Genomic DNA, 23,889 nt, shown 5'->3' with positions numbered 1-23,889 from the left:
CAGAGATTCCATCAGGAGGCCTTTTCCCACTGAATTGGTACCTGAGGAAATATACCCTAGCGAAAAAACTTAACTGCTTTCTCATCTACTCCTCTAAGGGACTATGAAGCATATTTCCTTAGTTGTGCTGAGCAGAATAGGGAGAAAGAAATTGACTTAGAAGTTATAATTGTGCAAGCTGAATTCACACTATTTGGGTGACTAGAGTAACCATTAGTCATAAATTTAAAGTGATTGTGGCCTGTTAATTTCCCAGAAATTAGCAGAAGCAAATCTAACTTTTTTGTGAAGACATTCACCCTTATTCTAGGCTTCAGAGAATTTACTCAAATTATTTTGTAGTGAAAGTGAGCAGCTCACAAAGTTAATAAGCAAACAAAGAAATAAGGTACTGCATGTGAGAATGAGCAAGAGTAATAGAGAGTAAGACCATACCCTGAAAAAAAAATATAGGTAGTAGGATTATTAATCATAGTATCGAGTAGCTATGCTTACTATGTTTAAAGAAAAATATCTGCAGGGAAAAAGAAATTCTAGAGAATAACCTTTCTAGAATTCTGAAAGTAAAAGCAGTTAAGGCTGAAATTAAGAACTCAATTAATTGAAGGGATTACCAGCAGATTAGATATAATTAAAGAATCAGTGAATTGGAAGACAGTTTATAGGAAACTCTTCAGAAATCAGCATAGAGAGACAGAATATATGAAAGAAGGTATAGAATGGTATTCTAGACAGTCTTTGCTATTATTTGGTATATTTCAAATCAAGCTGTATAATTTAGCATCTATAAAGATTTAGTATAAATCTTTTTATTTTTGAGAAAAGTAAAAAGCAAATTGAATATAGAGTGATAAACATGGTCTAAAATAGAAATTTATTCAGAGTTCCAGAAGGAAAAGAGAGAATTTTTTCTCTCAGAATTTTAATAGGTCAGTATTTTAATAGGACTTTTTGTGAACTGCAGAGAGGTACCAGAGTAGAGCAGCCAGGGAAAAAAGGCAGTTACTTTCAAAGAAAGAAGAGTGATTGGATAGCTAACTTACAGCTGACTTCTCACCAGTAACAGTTGAATGCAACAGACAATGGAATGATGGTGTTAATATAACAAGGGAAAATAACTACCAACCTATAATTGTATGCCTTGCAAAAGTATCTTTCAAGTAAGAGAGTGAAATATAATGAAATAAATTGCAAACAGCAGAACTTCATCAAATGAATTTTCAAAATTGGAATAAAAGTGATTCCAGATGGCAGAGATACAGAAAGGAGCATAGAGCAAAGCAAATGATAAATATGTGAATAAATTAAATAAATATTAACTGTATAAAACAATTACTGTGTCTTACAGATCTAATATAATATTAACACAAATTGGGAGAGAGCAGTGAGTGGATAGTATTTAAAGGTACTTTAGTGTCTGGAAATAAGATAATTTTTTTTAAATTTATTTATTTATTTATTTTATTGGCTGTGTTGGGTCTTTTTTGCTGTGCGCGGGCTTTCTTTTTAGTTGCGGTGAGTGGGTGCTACTTGTTCATGGTGGTGCATGGGCTCCTCATTGCCGTGGCTTCTCTTGTTGCAGAGCATGGGCTCTAGGTGCGTGGGCTTCAGTACTTGCAGCACATGGGCTCAATAGTTGTGGCTCACAGGCTCTAAAGCGCAGGCTCAATAGTTGTGGCGCACGAGCTTACTTGCTCCGCGGCATGTGGGATCTTCCTGGAGCAAGGCTCGAACCCGTGTCCCCTGCACTGGCAGGCGGATTCTCAACCACCGCGCCACCTAGGAAGCCCTGGAAATAAGATAATTGATTATTTTTAGTTTTAAAAGTTTTCATATTATAGTTTGAAGGGTACTTATTTAGAAATAAAATTAGAGACTTCCCTGGTGTTACAGTGGCTAAGACTTCGTTATCCCAGTGCAGGGGGCCCAGGTTCTATCCCTGGTCAGAGAACTAAATCCCACATGCATGCCGCAACTAAGATCCAGTACAACAAAATAAATTTAAAAAAATGAAGAATTAAGAATAAAATTAGAAGGAATAATCTTGAAACAAGGAGAAAGGGAAAATGTGGAATAAGACAAGAAAAAAAGGGGAAGGAGTCTTCCAGCACAAAAATGAGATAGTAGATTGAAATCCAAATATTTAAATTGCAAAAATGAATATTGTCAGAATATATGTAAATACAACCAGTTATGTTGTTTACATGTGACACATCAAAAAGTTAGGGAAGCCAAAAGATTGAAAGTAAAAGACAAAAAATACATACCATAAAATAGTAATAATCCAAAATCAGTCTATAGATTCGTGTAGTCCCTATCAATATCCTAATTGGCTTCTTTGCAGAAATTGACAAGCTGATGTGAAAATTCATATGGAAATTCAAGGGACCCTAAATAGCCAAAACAATCTTGAAAGAGAACAGAGTTGAGGGATTCATACACAGTGCTTACATTAAGGCAATGTTGATACTGGTATAAGGGTAGCATACAAATCAATGGAAAAGAGTTGAGAGTTGGGAAATACACCTGTGTCTATGGTCTGCCAACTTTGAGCAAAGATACCTAGAAAACCATTCAATAGGGAAAGAATAGTCTTTTCAACAAATGGTCTTGGTACAAGTAGATATCCACATGCAAAACAATAAGATATCAGCCTAACTCACCATGCACAAAAATTAGTTCAAAATAAATTACACACATAAATGTAAGAGCAAAAACTATAAAACTCTTGGAGGAAAACAGAGAAGAAAATCTTTGATTTTGTATTTGACAGTGGTTTCTTATATGACAAATAGCACAAGCAACAAAAGGAAAAAATAAATTTGATATCATCAAAAAATTTAAAATTTTGTACTTCAGAGGACACCTGAAGATGGACACCTCCCCCCAAAAACCATTTACAGGGCTTCCCTGGTTGCACAGTGGTTAAGAATCTGCCTGCCAATGCAAGGGATGCAGGTTCAAGCCCTGGTCTGGGAAGATTCCACCTGCTGCGAAGCAACTAAACCCGTGTGCCACAGCTACTGAGCCCATGTGCCACAACTGCTGAAGCCTGCGCCTAGAGTCCATGCTGCACAACAAGAGAAGCCACAGCAGTGAGAAGCCTGTGCACTACAGTGAAGAGTAACTCTGCTGGCTGCAACTAGAGAAAAGCCCGCGTGTGCAGCAATGAAGACCCAACATATAAACAAACAAACAAAATAAAGTGTACATATCCTTTGACCTCATAATTCCACTAAAAAAAAATTAACATCCCCCAAAATGAAATAAATGAAGTATAAATATAAGAAAATATGTACAAGATCTGTATGAGGAATACCATAACTCTGATGAGAGAAATCAAAGAGCTAAATAAATAAGAGATGTTCTAAGGACTTCCTAGGTGGTGCAGTGGTTAAGAATTTGCCTGCCAAAGCAGGGGACATGGGTTCGATCCCTGCCAAAGGAAGATCCCATGTGCTTTGGAGCAACCAAGCCTGTGCGCCACAACTATTGAGCCCATGTGCTGCAACAACTGAAGCCCACGCACCTGGAGCCCTCGCTCCCCAACAAGAGAAGCCACCACAATGAGAAGCCCACACACCACAATGAAGAGTAGCCCCTGCTCGCTACAACTAGAGGAAGCCCGTGGGCAGCAACAAAGACCCAACGCAGCCAATAAATAATAAAGTAAATAAATAAAAAAAAGAGATATTCTGTATTCATACACAGGAAGAGAGACTCAATATTGTCAGTTTTCCCAACTTAGAGCTATAGATTCAATGCAATCCCAATCAAGATTCCAGGAATTTATTTTGTGGATATTGGCCAACCAATTCTAAAGTTTTGTGAAGAGGCAAAAGACCCAGAATAGCAAGTATAATACAGAAGGAGAAGGTGAGTCAGAGAACTGATAATATCCAACTTCAATAGTTACTGTAATGCTATGGTGATCAAGACAGTGTGGTATTGGTGAAATAATAGACAAATAGATCAGTGGAACAGAATAGAGAACCTGGAAATGGACCTCTAAAAATAAACTGATCTTTAGCAAAGGAGCAAAGGCAATAAAATGGAGAACATAGAGTCTTTTCAACAAATGGTGATGGAACAACTGGACATCCACATTAAAAAAAAATTAATCTAGACACAGACCTTACTCCCTTCATAAAAATTAACTCAAGGACTTCCTAGGTGGTGCAGTGGTTAAGAATCCTCCTGCCAATGCAGGGAACATGGGTTCGAGCCCTGGGCCGAGAAGATCCCACATGCCGCAGAGCAGCTAAGCACCACAACTATTGAGCCTGCTCTCTAGAGCTTGTGAGCCACAACTACTGAGCCCGAGTGCCACAACTACTAAGCCTGTGCGCCTAGAACCCTTGCTCCGCAACAAGAGAAGACACTGCTGTGAGTAGCCTGCGCACCACAATGAAAAGTAGCCCCTGCTTACCACAACTAAAGAAAGCCCAGGTGCAGCACCACTGACCCAATGCAGCCAATAAATAAATAAATTAATTAATTTAAAAAATTAAAATGGATCACAGGCTGAAGTGTGAAACACAAAACTATAAAACTCCTACAAAGTAATATAAGATAAAATCTAGATAATCTTGGGTTGGGCGGTTACTTTAAATAAGTTGAATTTCATTAAAATGGAAAACTTCTTTGCTATGTGAATGACATCGTTGAGAATGAGAAGCCAAGCTACAGAATGGCAAAAAGTTTTAGCAAAAGACACATCTGATAAAGGACTGTTATCCAAGATGTACAAAGAACTCTTAAAACTCAACAATAAAAAAAAACCAAAAAACCTGATTAGAAAATGGGCCAAAGACCTAACAGACACCTTACCAAAGAAGATATAGGGATGGCAAAAAGTACATGAAGGTAGTCCACATATATCATCAGGGAATTGCAAAGTAAGACAGCAATGAGATTCTACCACACACCTATTAGAATGATTGACAGAAACCAAGAACACTTGACAACGCTAATAAAACCTGGTGAGAATGTGGAGTAACAGGAACTCTCATTCATTGGTGGTAGCAGTGCAAAATGGTACAGCCACCTTGGAAGACAATTTGGAAGTTTCTTGCAAAACTAAGCATACTCTTACCATACAATCTAGCAGTCATCCCCCACCCCTTGGTACTTACACAAAAGAGCTGAAAATTTATGTCCAGAAAAAAACCTGCACATGGATGTTTAAAGCAGCTTTATTCATAATTGCCAAAACTTGGAAGCAACCAGGACATCCTTCAGTAGGTGAATGGGTAAATAAACTGTCAAATACCCAAATGATGGGATATTATTCAGTGGTAAAAAGAAACGAGCTATCAAATCATGAAAAGACATGGAGGAACCTTAAATGCATATTAGTAAGTGAAAGGATACAATCTGAAAAGGCTACATACTGGGTATTCCAACTATTCAACATTCTGGAAAAGGAAAGTGATAAAAAGACTAGTGGTTTCTAGAGGTTAGGGAGAGGGAGGGATGAATAGGCAGAACAGATAGTTTTTAGGGCAGTGAGATTATTTTGTATGATAATATAATGATGGATATGTTATTATACATATATCAAAACCCATGGGAAGTACAACACTGAGTGAAACCTATGTAAACTATGGACTTTTGGGGATGTGTCATTGTAGGTTCATTGATTGTAACAAATGTAACACTGGGTCCAGAATGTTGATAGTGGGGGGTGGGGGGGGCTATGTGGCGGGTAGATTATAGGATATATGAGAACTCTGTACTTAAATATAATTTTGCTGTGAAGGTAAAACTTCCAAAAAAGTTTTCTGAAAAAAACAGGTTAGGAAAAAATATTTGCAAATCATATTTAGTAAAACAGTTGTATTTTTAATATGTAAAAAACTCTTACAGCTCAATAATAAAAGGGCAGATAACCCAGTTATAAAATGAACAAGGAAAATGAATAGATATTTCTCCAAAGAAGATATACAAATGGCTAATAAGTGCATGGAAACTTAGTTGACATCATTAGCCATCAGGGAAATGAAAAATCATGATCACAGTGAGATACCACCCATACCTACTAGGATGACTATAATAAAAAAGATGCTCAGAATTGCTGGTGATGATGGGGGAAATATGAATCCTTATGGACTACTGATAAGAATGTAAATGGTCCAACTGTTTTGGAAAGCAGTTTGGCAGTTCTCAAAATGTTAAACAGGGTTATCATATGGCCCAGGAATTCCACTCCTAGGTATATACATGAGAGAAATGGCAACATATGTCCACACAAAAACTTGTACACAAATCTTCATTGCAGCATTATGAAAGTGGAAAGAACTCTTCATCAGCTGGTGAATGGATAAATAAAAGGTGGTATAGTCATACAGCGGGATGTTATCTGGCAATAGAAAAAAAGTGGACTTACTAATATATGCTATATGAAAATGTCATGCTAAGTAAAAGAAGCCAGTCACAAAGTACCATATATTATATGATTCTGTTTATCTGAAATGTCCAGAACAGAGAGAAATTACATTGGTGGCTGTCTAAGGTGGGGATTGGGATGGGTAGAGAAAATAGTGACTGCTAGTGGGTACTGGGTTTCTTTTTGGAGTGATGAAAATGTTGTGCTATTGGTTGTGATTATGGTTGCAAAATTGCGTATACTAAAAACAGTTGTACTCTGGAGTAGATTAAGATATAATTCACTTAATATATTTATTAAGATATTATTCAATATATGTGAATTATATCTTAGTAAAATGATTTTTAAACAGGTAAAAAGAAAGACATCCTGTGTACGTAGATTGGAAGTCAGTACTACCCAAAGTAATCTGCAGATTCAGTGCAATCCCTATCAAAGTCCCAATGGCATTTTTGCAGAAATAGGGTAATGGATAATGAAATTTATATGGAATCTCATGGGATTTTGAAGAACTGAAAACAATCTTTAAAAAAAAGAATAAAGTTGAAAATCTTACATTGCTGATTTCAAAACATATTGCAAAACTGCAATAATCAAAACTGTGTTGCTGGCATAAAAATAGACATAGACAAATGCAATTATAGAGCCCAGAAACAAATCCTTGAGTTGACTCTGTGGTCAAATGATTTTGAACTTGAATGCCTAGACCACTGAATGGGGAAAGGACGACTTCTTCAACAAATGGTGTTGGGGAAACTGAGTATTCAGATGCAAAAGGATGAAGATGGACCCTTACTTTAACACCATATGCATAAAAATTTTAACAACAGCTTAAAGACTTCAACCTAAAACCCAAAATTCTTAGAAGGAAATATGGGAGTGAAGCCTCATATTTGATTTGGCAGTGATTTCTTGGATATGACAGCAAAAGCACATGTAAAAAAATGGACAAGTTGAAATTCATAAAAATCAAAAACTTATGTGTATTAATGGACACAAAACAGGGTGAAAAGACAGCCTGCAAAATAGGACAACATATTTGCTTATCATAATTGAGAAGGTGTTAATATTCTTGAATATGCAAAGAAACTCAGCAACGCAACAAAATAACTCAATTTAGCAAATGGACAAAGGACTTGAATAGACATTTTTCCAAAGATGATATACACATGGCCAATAAACACATGAAAGTATGCTCGACATCATTACTCATTGGAGAAATGCAAATCAAAATCAAATGAGTTACCACCTCAAACTCATTAGGATGGCTACTATCAAAGTAAAAAGCAAAACAGAAAATAACATTTGTTGGAGAGGATGTGGAGAAATTCAAACTTTCTTGCATTGATGGTAGAAGCATACAGTAGTATGTATAGCTGCTATGGGAAACAGTATGGCAGTTATAAAACTAAAGCGATATTTGTATGTTTATAGCAGCAGTATTCACAATAGCTAAAAAGTGAAAACAACCCAAATGTCCATTACCAGAAGAAGGGATAAGCAAAATGGTTGTATATATGTGCCATGGAATATTTTTCAGCCTTCAAAAGGATGGAAATCTGTCACATGCTACATCATTGATAGTCTTTCAGGACATTCTAAATGAAATAAGCAAGTCCCGAAGACATACTGTATGATTCCATTTATATGAAGTACAAAAGTAGTAAAATTCATAGAAACAGAGTGATGGTTAGCAGGTAGGGGAATGGAGAGTTGTTTTAATGGGATAGGGTTTCAGTTTTGCTTAATTAAAAAATTTGGGTATCTATGTGAATATATTTAACGCTAAGATGTTGAATTTTGTTTTTTTACCCCAATTAAAAGTAAAAATTATAAAAGAAACCCAGCTACTTACCAAATAAATAAAAAGTAAAAAGAAAAAGCTGTACTACATACATTAATATCAAACAGAATAGGCTTACAAAGTAGACTTGAAGGTGAAAAGCATTACTAGTGCTAATCATTTTGTAATGATTAAAAGTAAAGAAATTCATCAGAAAAGTATAACTTAAAATTTGATGTATTTAATACAAGATATTGAAATATGTGAAGCAAAAGTTGATAGAACAAACGGTCCTAGTGATTTAATTTACCCCCTAAGTAAATAAGGAAGTATCAAATAATTTAAAAAATGAGAATAATTTGAGAAACAATTCTGTACCTAGCAACTTCAGAGTACATGTTCTCTTTGAAGATATCTATAGTACTTTGACCTACAGTGGTTTTTAAGCATTGATAATACATGAAACATATTATTACTGGAATTAATTTAGTGTTTAATAATGGAAATAAAACCTTGTGTGTTTTGGAACAAAGGGATGTTTTAAGTAGCTCACCAAAGAGGAAATCATGGTGGAAGTTAGAAAATCCAGATGTGATGTTAGCTGAATTTTAAAGGTGTACCTAGGGACTTCCCTGGTGGCACAGTGGTTGAGAATTTGCCTGCCAGTGCAGGGGACACGGTTTCAATCCCTGGTCCAGGAAGATCCCACATGCTGTGGAACAGCTAAGCCTGTGGGCCACAACTGCTGGAGCCTGTGCTTTGCAACAAGAGAAGCCACCACGATGAGAAACCCATGCATTGCAACAAAGATTAGCCCCCACTTGCTGCAACTAGAGAAAGCCTACATGCAGCAACAAAGACCCAATGCAGCAAAAAAAAAATTTTTAAAAAGAAAAAATAAAGGTGCACCTAGAGAGATAGGCTTAAATGCAAATATTAGGTAAAATGCTTGAAATTAATAAACCAATCACCACTATTATCCTTGCTGTATAAAAATTTCCCCCTAAGTCTCAAAGGCTTAAAGTAGAAATTTCTCACACTGCTGGGCAGTGACTGTGGGTTGGCTGCTGCAGCTGTGTGTGTGTGTGTGTGTGTGTGTGTGTGTGTGTGTTTGGTTCTGTTCAGTTGCTGTTCATACTGAGAGAATACTGGAAGAGCAGCCCTTATATAGCGCTTGCTTACTCATTCACATAGCAGATGGGGTGAACAAGAGGGTAAGCTAAAGTGTACAATTGTGTTCAAAATTGCTTAGGTGTGTTTTATGTATATTTGCTCACATTCCATTGGCTAAAGCAGATCACATGGTTAAGTGTATGGGCTGGAGTTGTATATGCTCAAAGGGGATGAAAGGTAATTACAATGGGTAGATATGTATAATCCTTTAATCTAGGAAATCTGGACTATGAGCAATAATAGAATCTGCTATAGCTTTTACAAAGCTTGAAGTTAGAAAATTCTCAAGAAGTTAGAACAAGAATTAGCAAAATAAACTTCCATAAAAGTCTATGGATAGAAGTAATTTAATTAATTAGATCTAACAGAGGATTAATCATACCAACACTTAATTCTTTGAAAAGACTAAGATTATACTTAGACAAAGTAAACGAAAATGTACATATTTTAGCTGCACTGAAAATGGTGATGTAATTACTGATTCTGGAGAAAGTTTTAAAGGTATTTCAGACCAATAATTTGAACATTTAGATAAGGAAAAATTTCTAGAAAAATTTATGTTACCAAAACTGACTGGAAAAGTAAGTTGCTATAGACCATTTAAAATAATCTTCAAACTCCAGGATTTAACTTAGGTTTATTAGCAGGTTTTTCTAAAATTGGAATAATTCCAGCCATGCACAAGTTTCTAGTGAATAGAGCTAATAGTAAGTTCTCAAATATTTGTTGAATGACCGAGGTAAAAAGAGGGAATACTTGACTCATTTTATGAGAAGAGCATAACCTTGATACTAATACCTGAAGAGAACATGAATGAGAAATTCAAGAAAATGTGAATCTCTTAAGATTTCATTTTCTAATAGTATAAAACAACCATGAAAGGATCTATGTAGTTTCTGTGGCTGCCATGACAGAACAAATTTGGCAGCTATAAGACAATTAAATACATTTATCATTTAGTTTTGTAGATCAGAAGTCTAGGTGGACTCAGCCAGTTTCCCTACTCTGAGTCTACAAGACAAATCCAGGTGTTCCTTCGTGGGCTCTTGTAGGTTTTATGTGAGAAATCACTTCAAGTTCATTCAGATTGTTTGCAGAATTGAGATCTTTGCGGCTTACATGTAGAGTGAGGTCCTTCATTTCCATTTTGGCTGGCCGGAGTCTCTCAACTCCTTTAGACCACTTGTGTTCTTGGACAGATTGCACTGTCAGTCTTTTAAATCAGCAGCAACTGGTGGAACCCTACTTTGCATCTCTCTTGTTTTTCTTCTACCACATCTCTTCTGCCTGTGGTTGGAGAAAGTTTTCTGCATAATCCAGAGTAGACTCTCTATCTTAAGATCACTTATTAGAAATCTTAATTGAAAGTTTTTAGTGAAGATGCAAATGAGGAGAGGAATATCAAAGTTCGTGTTTGAAAAATCAGTGTGGTAAAGAGGGTGATTTTCCAAAATGATTCAAAGGTCAGTTAAATTCCAATAAATATTTCAACAGTGGGTTTTTTTTTTTTTAAGAATTTGATAAACTGATTCTCAAATTTATATGGAAATGTAAGGGACAAGAAACTCAAGTGAGGCAACTTGTTTTAGCAGATGAAAGGTATAAGATAGACCATAGGAATGGAATAGGAAGTCCAGAAACAGTTGGATCCATATGTGCACACGTGGTAAATGCCAGGTGGGGCTTTATATTAAAGAGAAGATCTGATTTTTAATACATAGTGCTGGAAAAGTTGTGTGGGGGAAAAAGTGAAATTATAGACTTCTGCCTTATAGTGTCATTCATATCTATTCCAGTGGAGGACAAATGCATAAAGCTGTTACTGGATAACAGTAAAAGGCCTTAATGCTCTCAGAGTAGGGAAAAATTTCTTAAATGGACACAAAAAGCACAATCTTAAAGGACAAGATTGAAAAATTCACAAAGGGTTTTTCATTAAACATCAAAAAGAGTGCATAGTCCACAAAGTGAAGAAGAGATGGTTTCCATTCATGATTTGATAGGTATTGTAAAACAAATGTATAAAGAAGTAAAAAAAAAAAAACAAAACCCAAAACAAAAAAACACACTAAAAGATTCAGTAAAAAAAGCTAGTTATAAGACATGAACAAGCATTTCGCAAAAGAGGAAGTCCAAATGACTGAAATCATGAAAAGGTGTTCAAAGTTATATAAAGAAGATGCAAATTAAAATTTCAGTGAAATATAACACACACGTTAGCAAAGTTAAAACATCAGACTGAAGTGTTTGGGAGTATTTAGAATCAGAACTTCATTAATCTGTGTGGTAATAAAAAATATAAAACCATACCCTATGCTTACCATCTCTACTCAGTATGCTTTGGGGTTGCATTGTTCAAACATGGTAGCTCTTAACCACTTGTGGTTATTGAGCCCTCAAAATGTGGTTAGTCCAAAATGAGATGTGCTTTAAATGTACAATTTAAAGATTCAGTAATAAAGAAGAATGTAAAAATCTCAATTTTAAAAAATTATTTTCTATAATTATTTTTTAATAATTATTGCATATTGAAATAATACATTTGGTTCAGTAAAGTATTAAAATTTTACTTTTTACAAAACATTTTTAATGTAGCTGCTGGAAAATTTAAAATTACTTGTGATTTTCATTATGTTTGTATTGGACAGCACTGCCCTAGAGGAACCTGGGAAGTGTTCATCAGGAACAATATATAACAGTGTGGCAAAGTTATTCATTATATTCACAAATTGGAAATAACCGAAATGTCCAAAAGCAATTGACTGGATATGTTGTGGTATAGTAAACAGTGTGATACTGTTGAGTAGCGAAAATGAATGACAGATGTAGACATCTTTATTAATGAATCTAGAAAACAATGCTGAGTTTAAGAAGTAAAGTATGGTTACATACAGAGTATGATTCCATAAAGCTCTTAAGAACAAGTCAAATCAAACATATATTTTTGAAATGTGTATAAACATACATAAAAGGTAATATTATAAAGAAAAAGCCAGGAATAATTATCACTGAAGTCAGGATTTGGGTTTTTGTGGGAAGGGAGTAGAATACACAGGGTTTCCTATATATACTAACAGTGTTGTGTTTCTAGTAGTTTTACATATTAGTTTTCTAAACAGGTATGTTTAATACATTTTCTAAACAAGTATGTTTAATACATTTTCCTATGTGGCATACTTCATGACAATACTAAGAACAGGATAGCGTGAACGGGAACGTGTAGGACAAGAAGAGGTAAGCCAAAGATGAGTTACTTCTTGGAGCTGCAGTATTGTTCTTGGGCTGACATAAAGGTTAGGGTAAACCTTTTTTTTTTTTTTAACTTAAATTTTTTTTAATTGAAGTACAGTTCATTCACGATATTGTGTTATTTTCAGGTGTAAGGTTGAACATGTTTTTTGTTTTTTGTATACAGCTCTTTGTCTTCTTGTCCAGTGGTCTGCTTGGGGTGGTGTTGCAAAGTTGTACATTGTTGAAGCCTTTATTAACAGAGAACATGCAAATAGGACTTCCATCCAAGAAATGTGCTGCTGGGCCTCTGCAACTTGTCACTCATATTGCTGGCTGGCTTCTGGGCTTATGAGGCTCAAGAATCACCCAGTCTGCTCTCTCTCATGATACATCTCCCTAATAAGAAATCTTCAGTTTGAACCCGCAGAGCAAAGGAGAAAAACCATTATAATCAGTTCTTCAGTCATTGTACCCTCTGTCCGACTTGCTTATGTGCATGGAAACCTAAATATACTCATGCCTTTGTTTCTAGCATTTCAGGAAGAACCTTCAAATCAGAAGCTTTGAATCACATTGGTCAGTCAGTTAATCTCATCTTTAGGCTCATAGCATTTGCTGTTGTGTAGTATGTCAGCTTTGTCCAGTACTTCTTAGAGTATTATGTGAAGTTATCACTGGTGGTCTAAGTGTCAATTCTCAGAGTTCTCCTTGGCTTTCCTGGCTTTATATTGTATGACAGAACATACCCAGTTGCTGGATGATTTGAGACCATCAACAGGCTCATTGTTGAGAGGGTAGACTGGAGGTGGGCTCTCTTCTGCCTTGACCTGTTCTGAATTTGTGGAGTCCTCAAGCCTTGGGAGACCTGATGGCTGTTATTCACTCTGACTTTGCTGACTACTTTGCTGTCTCCTGCTGCATTTCCCTTAAAAATGCAGGCAGGCCTTTGTATTTGTTGCAGATGGTGAGAGGAAATTCAGTTGTGGTGAAGTCTTTGGTATGTAGCTGGAAATGGTGTACAAATTCACCAGGAGATGCCACATCATCACCTGGCAGACAGAAACATGGCATCATACTGACTTGGCAAGCAGAGAGTCACTGCCACCACTTGAGCTGTTCCTCTTCTCACTAGAGAAGAACACCAACTTGAGAACCTCTCTGGCAAAGCTGGGGCCTATTCCTGACCAGGAGTCAACTTGTGTGCAAGTTCCACTGAGTGCAGTTCTGGACCAAAAACTACTCTGAACCTCAGATGGGAATCATTTTTGTTTTCTCCACCTCACTGGGTTTTACAGACTTTTGAAAGCTATGAAAAACTGAGCATATGTGAGAAAGAACAAAGGCTGTGTATGGTTATGTGGGATCAGGAATAATGATGCAAATGGAGGTGAGACCAGGAATTTAAAGACAATGCAGAAGCTTCAGGCTTTACATAGAAATTATGACACCAAGTACGGTCTGTGGAGTTCTTCTCCAGGCGCCACAGTGCCAAATATTTCCATAATTAGTCCTTTTCTGTTGTGTGTTTTAAAATGCAAAAGTCTTTTAATATTTCCTCCTAATGCCTAACTCTGAAAGACTTCCTCAGATTGCTTTCCTCTCATGGGCAGCATGAAGCCCCACTTCAACTGTAGTCATTCTCCCTTTAGAAATTGTTTTGATTTGACTTCTCCCTGCTGAAGAGACAAGTGAATTAGGAGACCTAATTTCAGATTTTACCTCACTATTTAAATTCCAGCCAAAGCCTCTTGCACAAGTCAGTTCCTTATTTTCATACACATACTTCAATTATGGTAGCTTTACAGTAAGTTAACTCTTTCCCAGGAATTCATTCATTAACATATGTTTGAGTGCCTGCTGTGTGCCATACTGTGCTGGTAGCTGGGAATGTGGTAGTGGACATGACTGACTATTGAAAATGCAATCTCCAAGTAATTCATAATGGTGATGTTGATGGAGATAATTAATCCAGAAAATCTAGATAATATATAACTACCATAATTATCGAATTTAGTTATGAGCCGCTTCATAAATAGTAAAGAAGAAGCTTGCTGTGTTATCGCAGTGGAACAGTTAGGGGAAAAGTTAATGAAGAAATGACAAGTGGAAATAGGAATGTAATCCATTGAAACATATATGAGTATTGAATGTTATATTGAATAATAGAATATGAATATTGAAGCTTGGTATAATATATTGGAGAAATGGCAGTACCTGAAGGGAGATAAGGAGTCAAAATTTGTGTGTGTGTGTGTGTGTGTATATTTGTGTATTAATATATTTTTAAAGATTGAAAAGTACTGGAACATTTTCCATGATTATGGGAAAGGTCCAGTGGAAAGGGAAAGTTGAAGATATAGAAGGGAATAGAAAATGGAGCTAAATTCTTGAGACTGTGAGACTGAATAGGACTCAGAGCATGTGGATCAGGGTTTGTCAGCCTTGGCCCTATTGACATTTTGAACCGGATACTAATTCTTTCCTGGAAGCTGTCCTGTGCAGCAAAGGATGGTTGGCATCATCCCTGGCCTCTACCCACTAGATGCCAGAAGCACCCCACCCCCATGACAGTTAAAAATGTGCCTTTAAGAGAGCTATGTGGGCAGAATCACCCCTAGTTGAGAATAATTAATACAGAGGTATTGGCCTTTCAAAGAGAGGCTTTGGTTCTTTACCTGGAGGGAAGAAATAGAACATGAGTGTAGATAGGTTTGTAGATGTGGTGGTAGAAATAGTAATTTCCTTCTCATGATTTTATCTTTCTCAATGAAATGAGTCAGAGTTATGGGGCTGGTGAAAGGGCCGAGAGTGACAGAATTAAAAAGTCACTTTTGTAGAATGGAAGAAAAAGGTTCTTAGAAAAATCAGAGATTCCTGGTGAGCAGTGGGAATTTTACTAGAGAGGCTTTAAACCAGTGAGCCCAGACAGGAAAATGGAGGATAGTACCAAGATTATTCTTGATTTATTTCTAAAAATGATGGATAAGATCCTATCTAGATCTTGCGTGGTTGTGAGCATTTAAAGCTATTAACTTATTGAAACTTTTTGGCTTTTCCATTACATCGCATTCTCTTGCTTTTCCTCCTACTTCTTTTTTTTTTATTTAAAAAAAAATTCATTATTTATTGGCTGCCCTGGGTCTTAGTTGAGGCACATGGGATCTTCATTGCAGCACATCTTTTAGTTGTGGCATGCGGGATGTTTTTTGGTTGCAGCATGCAAGTTCTTGGTTTCGGCATGTGAGATCTAGTTCCCTGACCAGGGATTGAACCCCGGCCCCCTGCATTGGGAGCGTAGAGTCTTAGCCACTGGACCACCATGGAAGTCCCCCTTCTACTTCTGTAGCCATTCTTTTTCAGTTAGATTTACATTTATATTCTGTTTTTTCCTTAATTGTCAGCAAATCCTAGGCTTATGACTTAAGACCTCTGTATTTTTACTCTAACTGCTCTCCCTAAGCACTCTTTCTACTCAGGACTTTATTCCCCAGTAGATGTTGTTTTAATCCCAACTCTTTTTTGTCTAGACTAGATTTTGACCCTGAATTTCAGATATAGTGGGTCTAGCTGCCTCTTGGGACATTTCATCATATTTGTCCTAGAGTTCTTTAAAAATCAACATGCCCCAAACTGAATTTATTATTTCTCCATTCAGAACCCCCTTCTTTAGCTCCTATTCCTCCTCACACTAAACAGAAATCCACAGCTGGTTTATGATTCCTGTCTTGGTGATAGGATCTGTGATCCCTGAGCATTGGCCTGGGTATATCCCTCTTGTCTTAATAAGTCTTATTTGTATTACCCTCATATTTCATGAATTCTTCCATATCTCCGTATTTTCACTTTTCCAGCCTCATCTCACTGCTCTTTTTCTCTGTACACTGAAATACTTGGAGTTTCCCAGAGATGCTCTTCTCATCTTTAAACTTTTGCATTATGTTGCTCCAAAGCCTTGAAATGCTCTCACCCCATCATCTTTGCTACACGAACTCCTATTCATGTTTCGAACGTGGTTAGACATCACCTTCTTGAGCATCCTTCCATGTGCTACATTTCCTGTTCTCTTCACAGTTAGGTAAACCTCTATAGTAGCAGAATACAAGTGAAGTAGCAGAATTCAAGTGTTCTGTTTGTGAGTATATGAATGGCTAGGTTCCCAGATGACCCTCCTATGGAAAATGACTAAAAATCCTAGATTAAATTATTGAAAAAAGTTCCAAAAAAATAAGGTTATGCTCATTCCACAGATTAACTAAATGTGAGATGCCAGAGAAAAGTAACTGAGCTCAGAAGAGGGCATATACTCAGAGGGCATGTACTAAAAAAGGTGAACTCAGTTTTGAAGTTCACATCCTCATCAACATGGGCCGAGAGAGAAACCCTGGGGTCCACCTAAGTTAGGAGTAAAATAGGAGACCAGGGTACATCTTAAACTTACCACTCAATTGAGGGGTGAAGAGGAGAAGCTATAACAGAAATTGCATGTCTTGATATTGGTTCTGAATAGAGGCAGGTGGGAAGTAACCACTAGATGGTCAAACATTTATGGATTTGCAGCTCAAATTCATAATATACTTCAGTTTGAAAAAAAGCTAGAACTAAGAATATAAAGTAGTTCTGGACTGTTAATAATCACAGGTGCCTGGGGACTTCCCTGGTGACGCAGTGGTTAAGAATCCGCCTGCCAATGCAGGGGACACGGGTTCAATCCCTGGTCTGGGAAGATCCCACATGCCGCGGAGCAACTAAGCCCGTGCACCACAACTACCGAGCCTGCGCTCTTGAGCCCGCGAGCCACAAATACTGAGGCTACATGCTGCAACTACTGAAGCGCCCGTGCCTGGAGTCCTTGCTCCACAACAAAAGAAGCCACTGCAATGAGAAACCCACGCACTGCAACAAAGAGTAGCCCCTGCTTGATGCAACTAGAGAAAGCCTGAGTGCAGCAGTGAAGACCCAACACAGCCAATAAATAAAGAAATAAATAAAATTAAAAAAAAAATAATCACAGGTACCTGGCATAAGCAGACCTATATCCTCTTTGGAGGAACTGATTTCAGAGGTTGGCAGACTCTTCCGTACAGGGCTGGATGTTTTCTGCTTTGCAGGCTATGCTATATGTTTCATGATTGGGTTTTATGTCTTTTGTTTTTTATTTTGTTTTTAATGTAGCCCTTTAATGTAAAAGCTGTTTTTAGCTAGAGGGCTGTACAAAAAACTGACCACGGGCCAGATTTGGCCCATCATTTGTAGACTGACTTTATTCTAGGCCTCAAAATATTCTCAGAAGTATTTTCTAAGGAAAGTAAGTTTAGTGCTCAGAGAAGAAAAATGACTAAGCAAGCAAGGTAGTTCCACTATCTTGGTAGAAGATTTTGTGTATACTTGGAAATAATTTACAATCTGCATGTTTTAGGTGTAATATTCTGTAAATGTCAGTTAGGCCAGGCTGTTATCTGATAGGGCTGTTCAGATCTTATATATTCTGTAGACTTTTTGTTTTTTTTCTTGTATAAATTACTGAGAGAGGGATGTTAAAATCTTCAACTGTGGTTGAAATTTATTTCTTCCTCTAATTTAGAGCTGTCAGTTTTTACTGCATAAATTTTGTAGCTCTATTATTAAATGCATACATATGTGATGCATATGTATGCATCTGTTATGAGATGCAGTATACATATGTAGTTATGTAGTCTTGATGCATTGATTAATCGTGAAATATGCAGTGATGCATATTGACTTATCATTGTTTCTTGTAATACTGTGTCTTGAAGCTGACTTTGAAGCCAAAGTTGCCAGCTTTCTTTTATCTTTTTACTTTAAACCTATCAGTGCCTTTATTTATTTAGCCACACCCTGTGGCTTGTGGGATCTTAGTTCCCTGACCAGAGATCAAACCTGGGCCCTTGCAGTGAAAGCACCGAGTCCTTGCCAGTGGACTGCCAGGGAATTTCCTGATTAGTGCCTTTATTTTAAAGGAGGGTTTCTTGTAGACATCATATAATTGGGTCTTATTAGTTTTAACATTTTTATTCCCTTTTTAACTTTTTTGGTGGCCTCTGAGTTAATCAAATGTTTTATAATATTACATTTTATTTTCTCTTTTGGCTTCTTAGTTACCCTTCTTTAAACTTTTTTATTTTTTAGTGATTACTCTAGTGTTAATAATATGTCTCAACTTTTCTAAGTCTATTTAGAGACATTATTATATTGTTTCACACTTTTCACTTCTCATCTGACATTTAATACTTTTTGGCCTACAAATATAATTACAAAAATATAATTCCACTGCCTTTGTGCTAGTGTTGTCATATCCTTTTACACGTATTCTAAATCCTGTCTTAAAATATTATTATTTTGCTAACAGTTGTCTTTTAAGAAAATTGTGAAAAGAAAAAACAGTCTTTTATATTTACTCTTTTTATCCCTTTTTATAACTCCGGTTTCTGTATGATATCATTTCCCTTTCTGCCCGAAGAGCATTTTTCAGCATTTGTTGTAGGGCAAGGCTGATGACAACAAGTCATATCAGCTTTCTGTCAAATGTCTTTATGTGATCCTAATTTTTTAATGGTATCTGCACTAGATATAGAACCTGGATTGACAGCTTTTTTGAAGCACCAAGGGTTCTTTCAAGAAACTTGGCTGAAGGGAACCCTTCCTTACTGGTTCAACTTCCTCTTCTCTTAGTCTTGCCAGTATGAATTACAGCTAAATATAACATACATACTTTGGAAAGACATTATTAATGTGTATTAGTTTTCTGTATGTATTATACACAAGGTTGTATGTCAGTGAACTACATCTATAGTTTATTCTCTCCAAATCTTTATTTTGAAGTGTTTCAAACCTTCAGAAAGGTTACAAGAATAATATAATGAACACCAGTATAATCTTCACCTATATGCAACATTTGTTAACATCTTACCATATTTGCTTTTTTCTCTCTATAATGCATATATAGGTGTGCATAATATGTATGTAAATTTTTTGAACCACTGTGAGTTAATTATAGACATATGCTACTTTATCTGTAAATACAGAGCCTATATCTTAAAAACAAGTACATTCTCCTACATAACAGTAACTATCAAACACAGAAAATTTTGATAGAATGTTGATAGAATGCTATGTCTGATATACAGCCTATATTTAAATTTCCCCAATTGTCTTAATACTGTCCTTTATTTCTTTTTTTTGTACCAACTCCAAGAATCACACATTGCATTTAGAATTATATAATTTTAATTTTCTTTAATTTAGAATAGTTCCTCAGCCTTTTTTTTTTTTTTTTTTCCTTTTCATGCCATTGGCATTTTTTTTCCTTTTCCATTATGGTTTATTACAGGATACTGAACATAGTTCCCTGTGCTATACAGTAGGATCATGTTGTTTATCCATTTTATATATAATAGTTTGCATCTGCTAGTCCCAAATGCCTAATCCAGTCCTCCCCTATCCCCCCTTCCCTTTGGCAACCACAAGTCTGTTCTCTATGTCTGTGAGTCTGTTTCTGTTTTGTAGATAAATTTGTGTCATTTTAGGTTTCACATATAAGTAATACATGGGGTATTTGTCTTTCTCACTTCACTTACTATGATAATCTCTAGGTCCATCCATGTTGCTGCAAATAGCATTATTTCATTGTTTCTTATGGCTGAGTAATATTTCATTACACACACACACACACACACACACACACACACACACACACACACCCCAACATTTTCTCTCTCCATTTATCTGTTGATGGATATTTAGGTTGTTTCCATGTCTTGGCTATTGTAAATAGTGCTGCTATGAACATAGGGGTGCAGACATTGACATTTTTGAAGAATCCAGGCCAATAGTTTTGTAAAATATCCTGCAGTTTGGGTTTGCCTGGTATTTACATATAGCTTTAGGTTAAATATTTTTGGCAGAAATATTACAAAGGTTATGTGCCCTCTTTAGTATATCACCTCAGGAGACATAATGATGTCATTTGGTTTTCATGTTGTCCCTTTCCTTCATATTTGTTTTGCAAACAGGTGAAGGTACTGCTTCCCTTTGTAATTAATAAGTGATCTATGGAGTAATAATTTAAAATTGTGTTCCCCAACAGTCTTCACTCCGTGTTTTAGCTTCCATTGGTGATTTTTGCCTGAATCAGTTTTCCTATGGTGATTATAAGACGGTAATTTTTAATTTGTTACTCCCTCTGTGTCAGTTAGTTGGCATTCTTCTGTAAAAGAGAACTTTCCACTCCATTTTTTATTTTATATTTTAACTTTCTCTTCTCTCTGTCTCTCTTTTTTTAGTGTCAGTATGGACTCTTGAATGAATACCATTCTATTTCAGCCATTCATTTTGATGTTCAGATGTTTCAAATTGGTCAGGTTAAAACTCTCTCAAGATGGCTCATGTATACAAATGTTATGTCCCCATTGTTTAGCACTTTTCATACCTTATGACATGACAAAATGGTATGCTTGCCTTTACTGGGGGGGTGTCTCTTTTTTTTTTTATGGTAGAATATGTATACAAAAAATTTACATTTTTAACCATTTTTGAGTCTACAATTTCTGCTTGTTTTTTAAATGTGGTCTTCTCTGATTCTACCCTTGACCTGCTACTCTTAGAACTTTGTTACCTTGTCCATAAGTGAGAGAATTCACTCCCAGGTTTTTCATCATTAACTGTGTGCTAATGATGTCTTTGTGGGACTCTAGAACTGTATAACTAATAGCTATTAGATTTTCCAGCTGTATATCTCACGTTCCATAGGTATCTCATTTATATCTGTCTCCATTTAAAAAATAAAGGGAAACCTACCCTAAACTTGTGTTCTGTATTTCTTATTGAGTTGGAAGCCTTGGGAATCCTCACCAACTTCTAACTTCCAACATGCAGTTTGTCACTAGGTCCTATCCATCCTTTCCTAACCATACCTACTGCCATGCGACAGTTCTGGTCTACACCATCTCTCCATGGGGTTTGTATACTAGGTTCTTGGCTCTAGTTCATTCTCTTTCCAGCTTTCCACTTGTCAGAGTAGTCTTCCTCCTTCCTTTTTCCTTTCCTCCTTTCTTCCTAGCAAGTAACGGAATTTACTGCCAGAAGTCCAAGAAGCAGTACTTGCTTCCAGGCAAGTCTTTGTTTAGGACTTCAAAGAATGATTTCACGTTTTTCTACTCCTATCTTTGGTCTTCTTTCCTCTGTGTTAGCTTCCTCTGTTTTCATTCAGGCTTTCTCTATGAGGTGGCAAAGATAGCTGCAAATCGTTTCAGGCTTACCTAATTTTCAAAATAAGTGATCCCAAGGAAAAGAATGCAAATCTCTCAAATTTCTAAAATATTAATCCTACCATTTCCCTATTTTTCTTAATGCTCTTCAGTGCTTCTTTACCTCCCTCAAAATAAAGTTCAAATTCCTTGGAAAACACGAATTTATGATTTGTCTCTTACATATCTGTCTGTCTTCATTGTGCCACTGCTTTCAGTTTTGAAATGCATTACTCCATAAATAACAAGTTGAGTGTGTTGTTTCCTCTGCCTGCACTATATTTTTATGTTGTTTACTTGCCAAACTCCTTTTCATCCTTTAGATTGCAAAACCCAGTTCAGATTTTACTCTTCCCAGGAAATACCTCTTTGATAGTTTTTATTGTCATTCATCCCAGAATGTTTTTATTCTTTTTACCTCATATGTGCCTATTTTTAACTCTTATAGTGAAATGTAATTAATTTGTTTATATTAAGTCTTTGTGGTCCCTATTTGAGTAAGGAAAAGTATAAATTTATTTAAAAACCAAAAATTAGACTTTGGCTATACATCCAGTTGGGGTAGACTGTATAATTCATGTCAGCTCTCCTGCTGAGAACAACTGGAAAAGTAGGGGAAAAAAACCTGCATGAAAACACAGTAGAACTAACAATACAGTAAAGAATCATGTGGGTAAAATCTGGAAGAAGGAAATCTGAAGAAGTAAGACTGGCATTAGTGTTTGCATTTCCCTCAGAGGCATCAGCTAGTTCCAGAGGAAGCAACAGAAAAGCTGAAAAAAGGCTTTTTGAAAAACTCATGGGACTAGGGTAATAAAAATTGGTGTTCAGAAGCCAGTTGGAGACCTCTAATAAACCTTCTAGGCCTTGGGAACTTTAAAGGCCTACATCCTAGAAAATTAGGGTAACTTAAAAAGATCTGCTCACAGTAGGGTTAGCTTCTAAGCATTTTAATCCCTCATTGGATCAGCATGCTGATGCCTATAGCCACTTAGTTGAAGAAAAACACAAATCCTTTCTGGAATAAAATATCATCCTAAACCTCAAGTTTTCAATAATAATGTCTGGTCCCCCCAAAATAATTGGGCATACAAGAAGACAAGATAATATTATAGAAAAAACAAAAGGAACAACAGAAAATGGAGACAGATGCATAGAGACCCAGATAATAGAGTTATCAAACAGACTTTAGTTATTAATGTGTTTTTTAAAAAGATAAAATGGAGAATTTCATTAGAGAAATAGAAATTTTAAAAAGGAACCTAACTGAAATTGTGGAAATGAAAAATACAATAAGTGAGTGCAATGAATTGGCTTAATAGTAGATAAATACAAGCTGAATACAGAATTACTAAGATGGGTCAAAAAAAAATTCAAGAGTGAAGCATGTAGCAAAAAACTGGAATGTAAAGAAAATAGTGTATGAGACATAGGAGATATAGTCCAAAGCTCAAACATATATTTGATGGGATTCTCAGAAGAGAGGAGTGAGAGGATAAAGCAGAAGTACTATTTGAAGAAATTATGGCTGACATTTTACCAAAACTGATGAAAGATATAACAAGGGATAAATTCAAGAAGTCCTAAAAACTCCAAAGAATATAAATATAAAGAAAACCACACCAAGGTTATAATTTAAAACTGCTGAAAATAACAAAAGCCGAGAAAAGGGACAGATTTCTTTAAAAGCATCAATTGTAAGACAGCTAACTTCTCAGCAGAAATAATGGAAGTCAAGAGAATGAGATGATATAATCACAGTACAGCAAGGGAACTAGTGTTCAGAAATAAAGGTAAACAAATAGTTGAATGGTACACAATACAGGTGAATTTTATGATATGTAAATTATATCTAAGTGAAGCTGTTTAAAAATGTGAAATACCCATCAGACATATGAAAACAGAAAATTTATTTTCAGCAGATATGCTTTAAAGAAAGTACTAAAGGAAGTATTTTAGGCAAAGGAAAATGATTCCAGGAAGAAGTTGAAGGTATGCATATATATGGAATCTAGAAAAATGGTACTGATGAACCTAATGGTAGGGCAGGA

General features: G+C 36.0%; 1 protein-coding gene across 16 annotated transcripts in view; it reads left to right on the top strand.

The window, feature by feature from the left end:
- The window catches only part of LARP1B (La ribonucleoprotein 1B), a 124,958-nt gene that overhangs the window by 42,275 nt on the left and 58,794 nt on the right, over positions 1 to 23,889 (top strand). Inside the window, exon 12 of one of the 16 annotated variants that reach the window (XM_057705147.1) lies at positions 13,514 to 13,607. The exons of the other annotated variants lie outside the window; for them this stretch is intronic. Within the exon in view, the coding sequence (XP_057561130.1) occupies positions 13,514 to 13,543 (30 nt within the window). The 3' untranslated portion in view covers positions 13,544 to 13,607. Of the gene's footprint in view, positions 1 to 13,513; positions 13,608 to 23,889 lie in introns of those variants that run through there. 16 annotated transcript variants of the gene reach the window in all.

This window comes from Hippopotamus amphibius, chromosome 13, assembly GCF_030028045.1.
Source record: "Hippopotamus amphibius kiboko isolate mHipAmp2 chromosome 13, mHipAmp2.hap2, whole genome shotgun sequence".
Taxonomy (NCBI): Eukaryota; Metazoa; Chordata; class Mammalia; order Artiodactyla; family Hippopotamidae; genus Hippopotamus; species Hippopotamus amphibius.
This window is presented reverse-complemented; position numbering and strand designations above follow the sequence as displayed.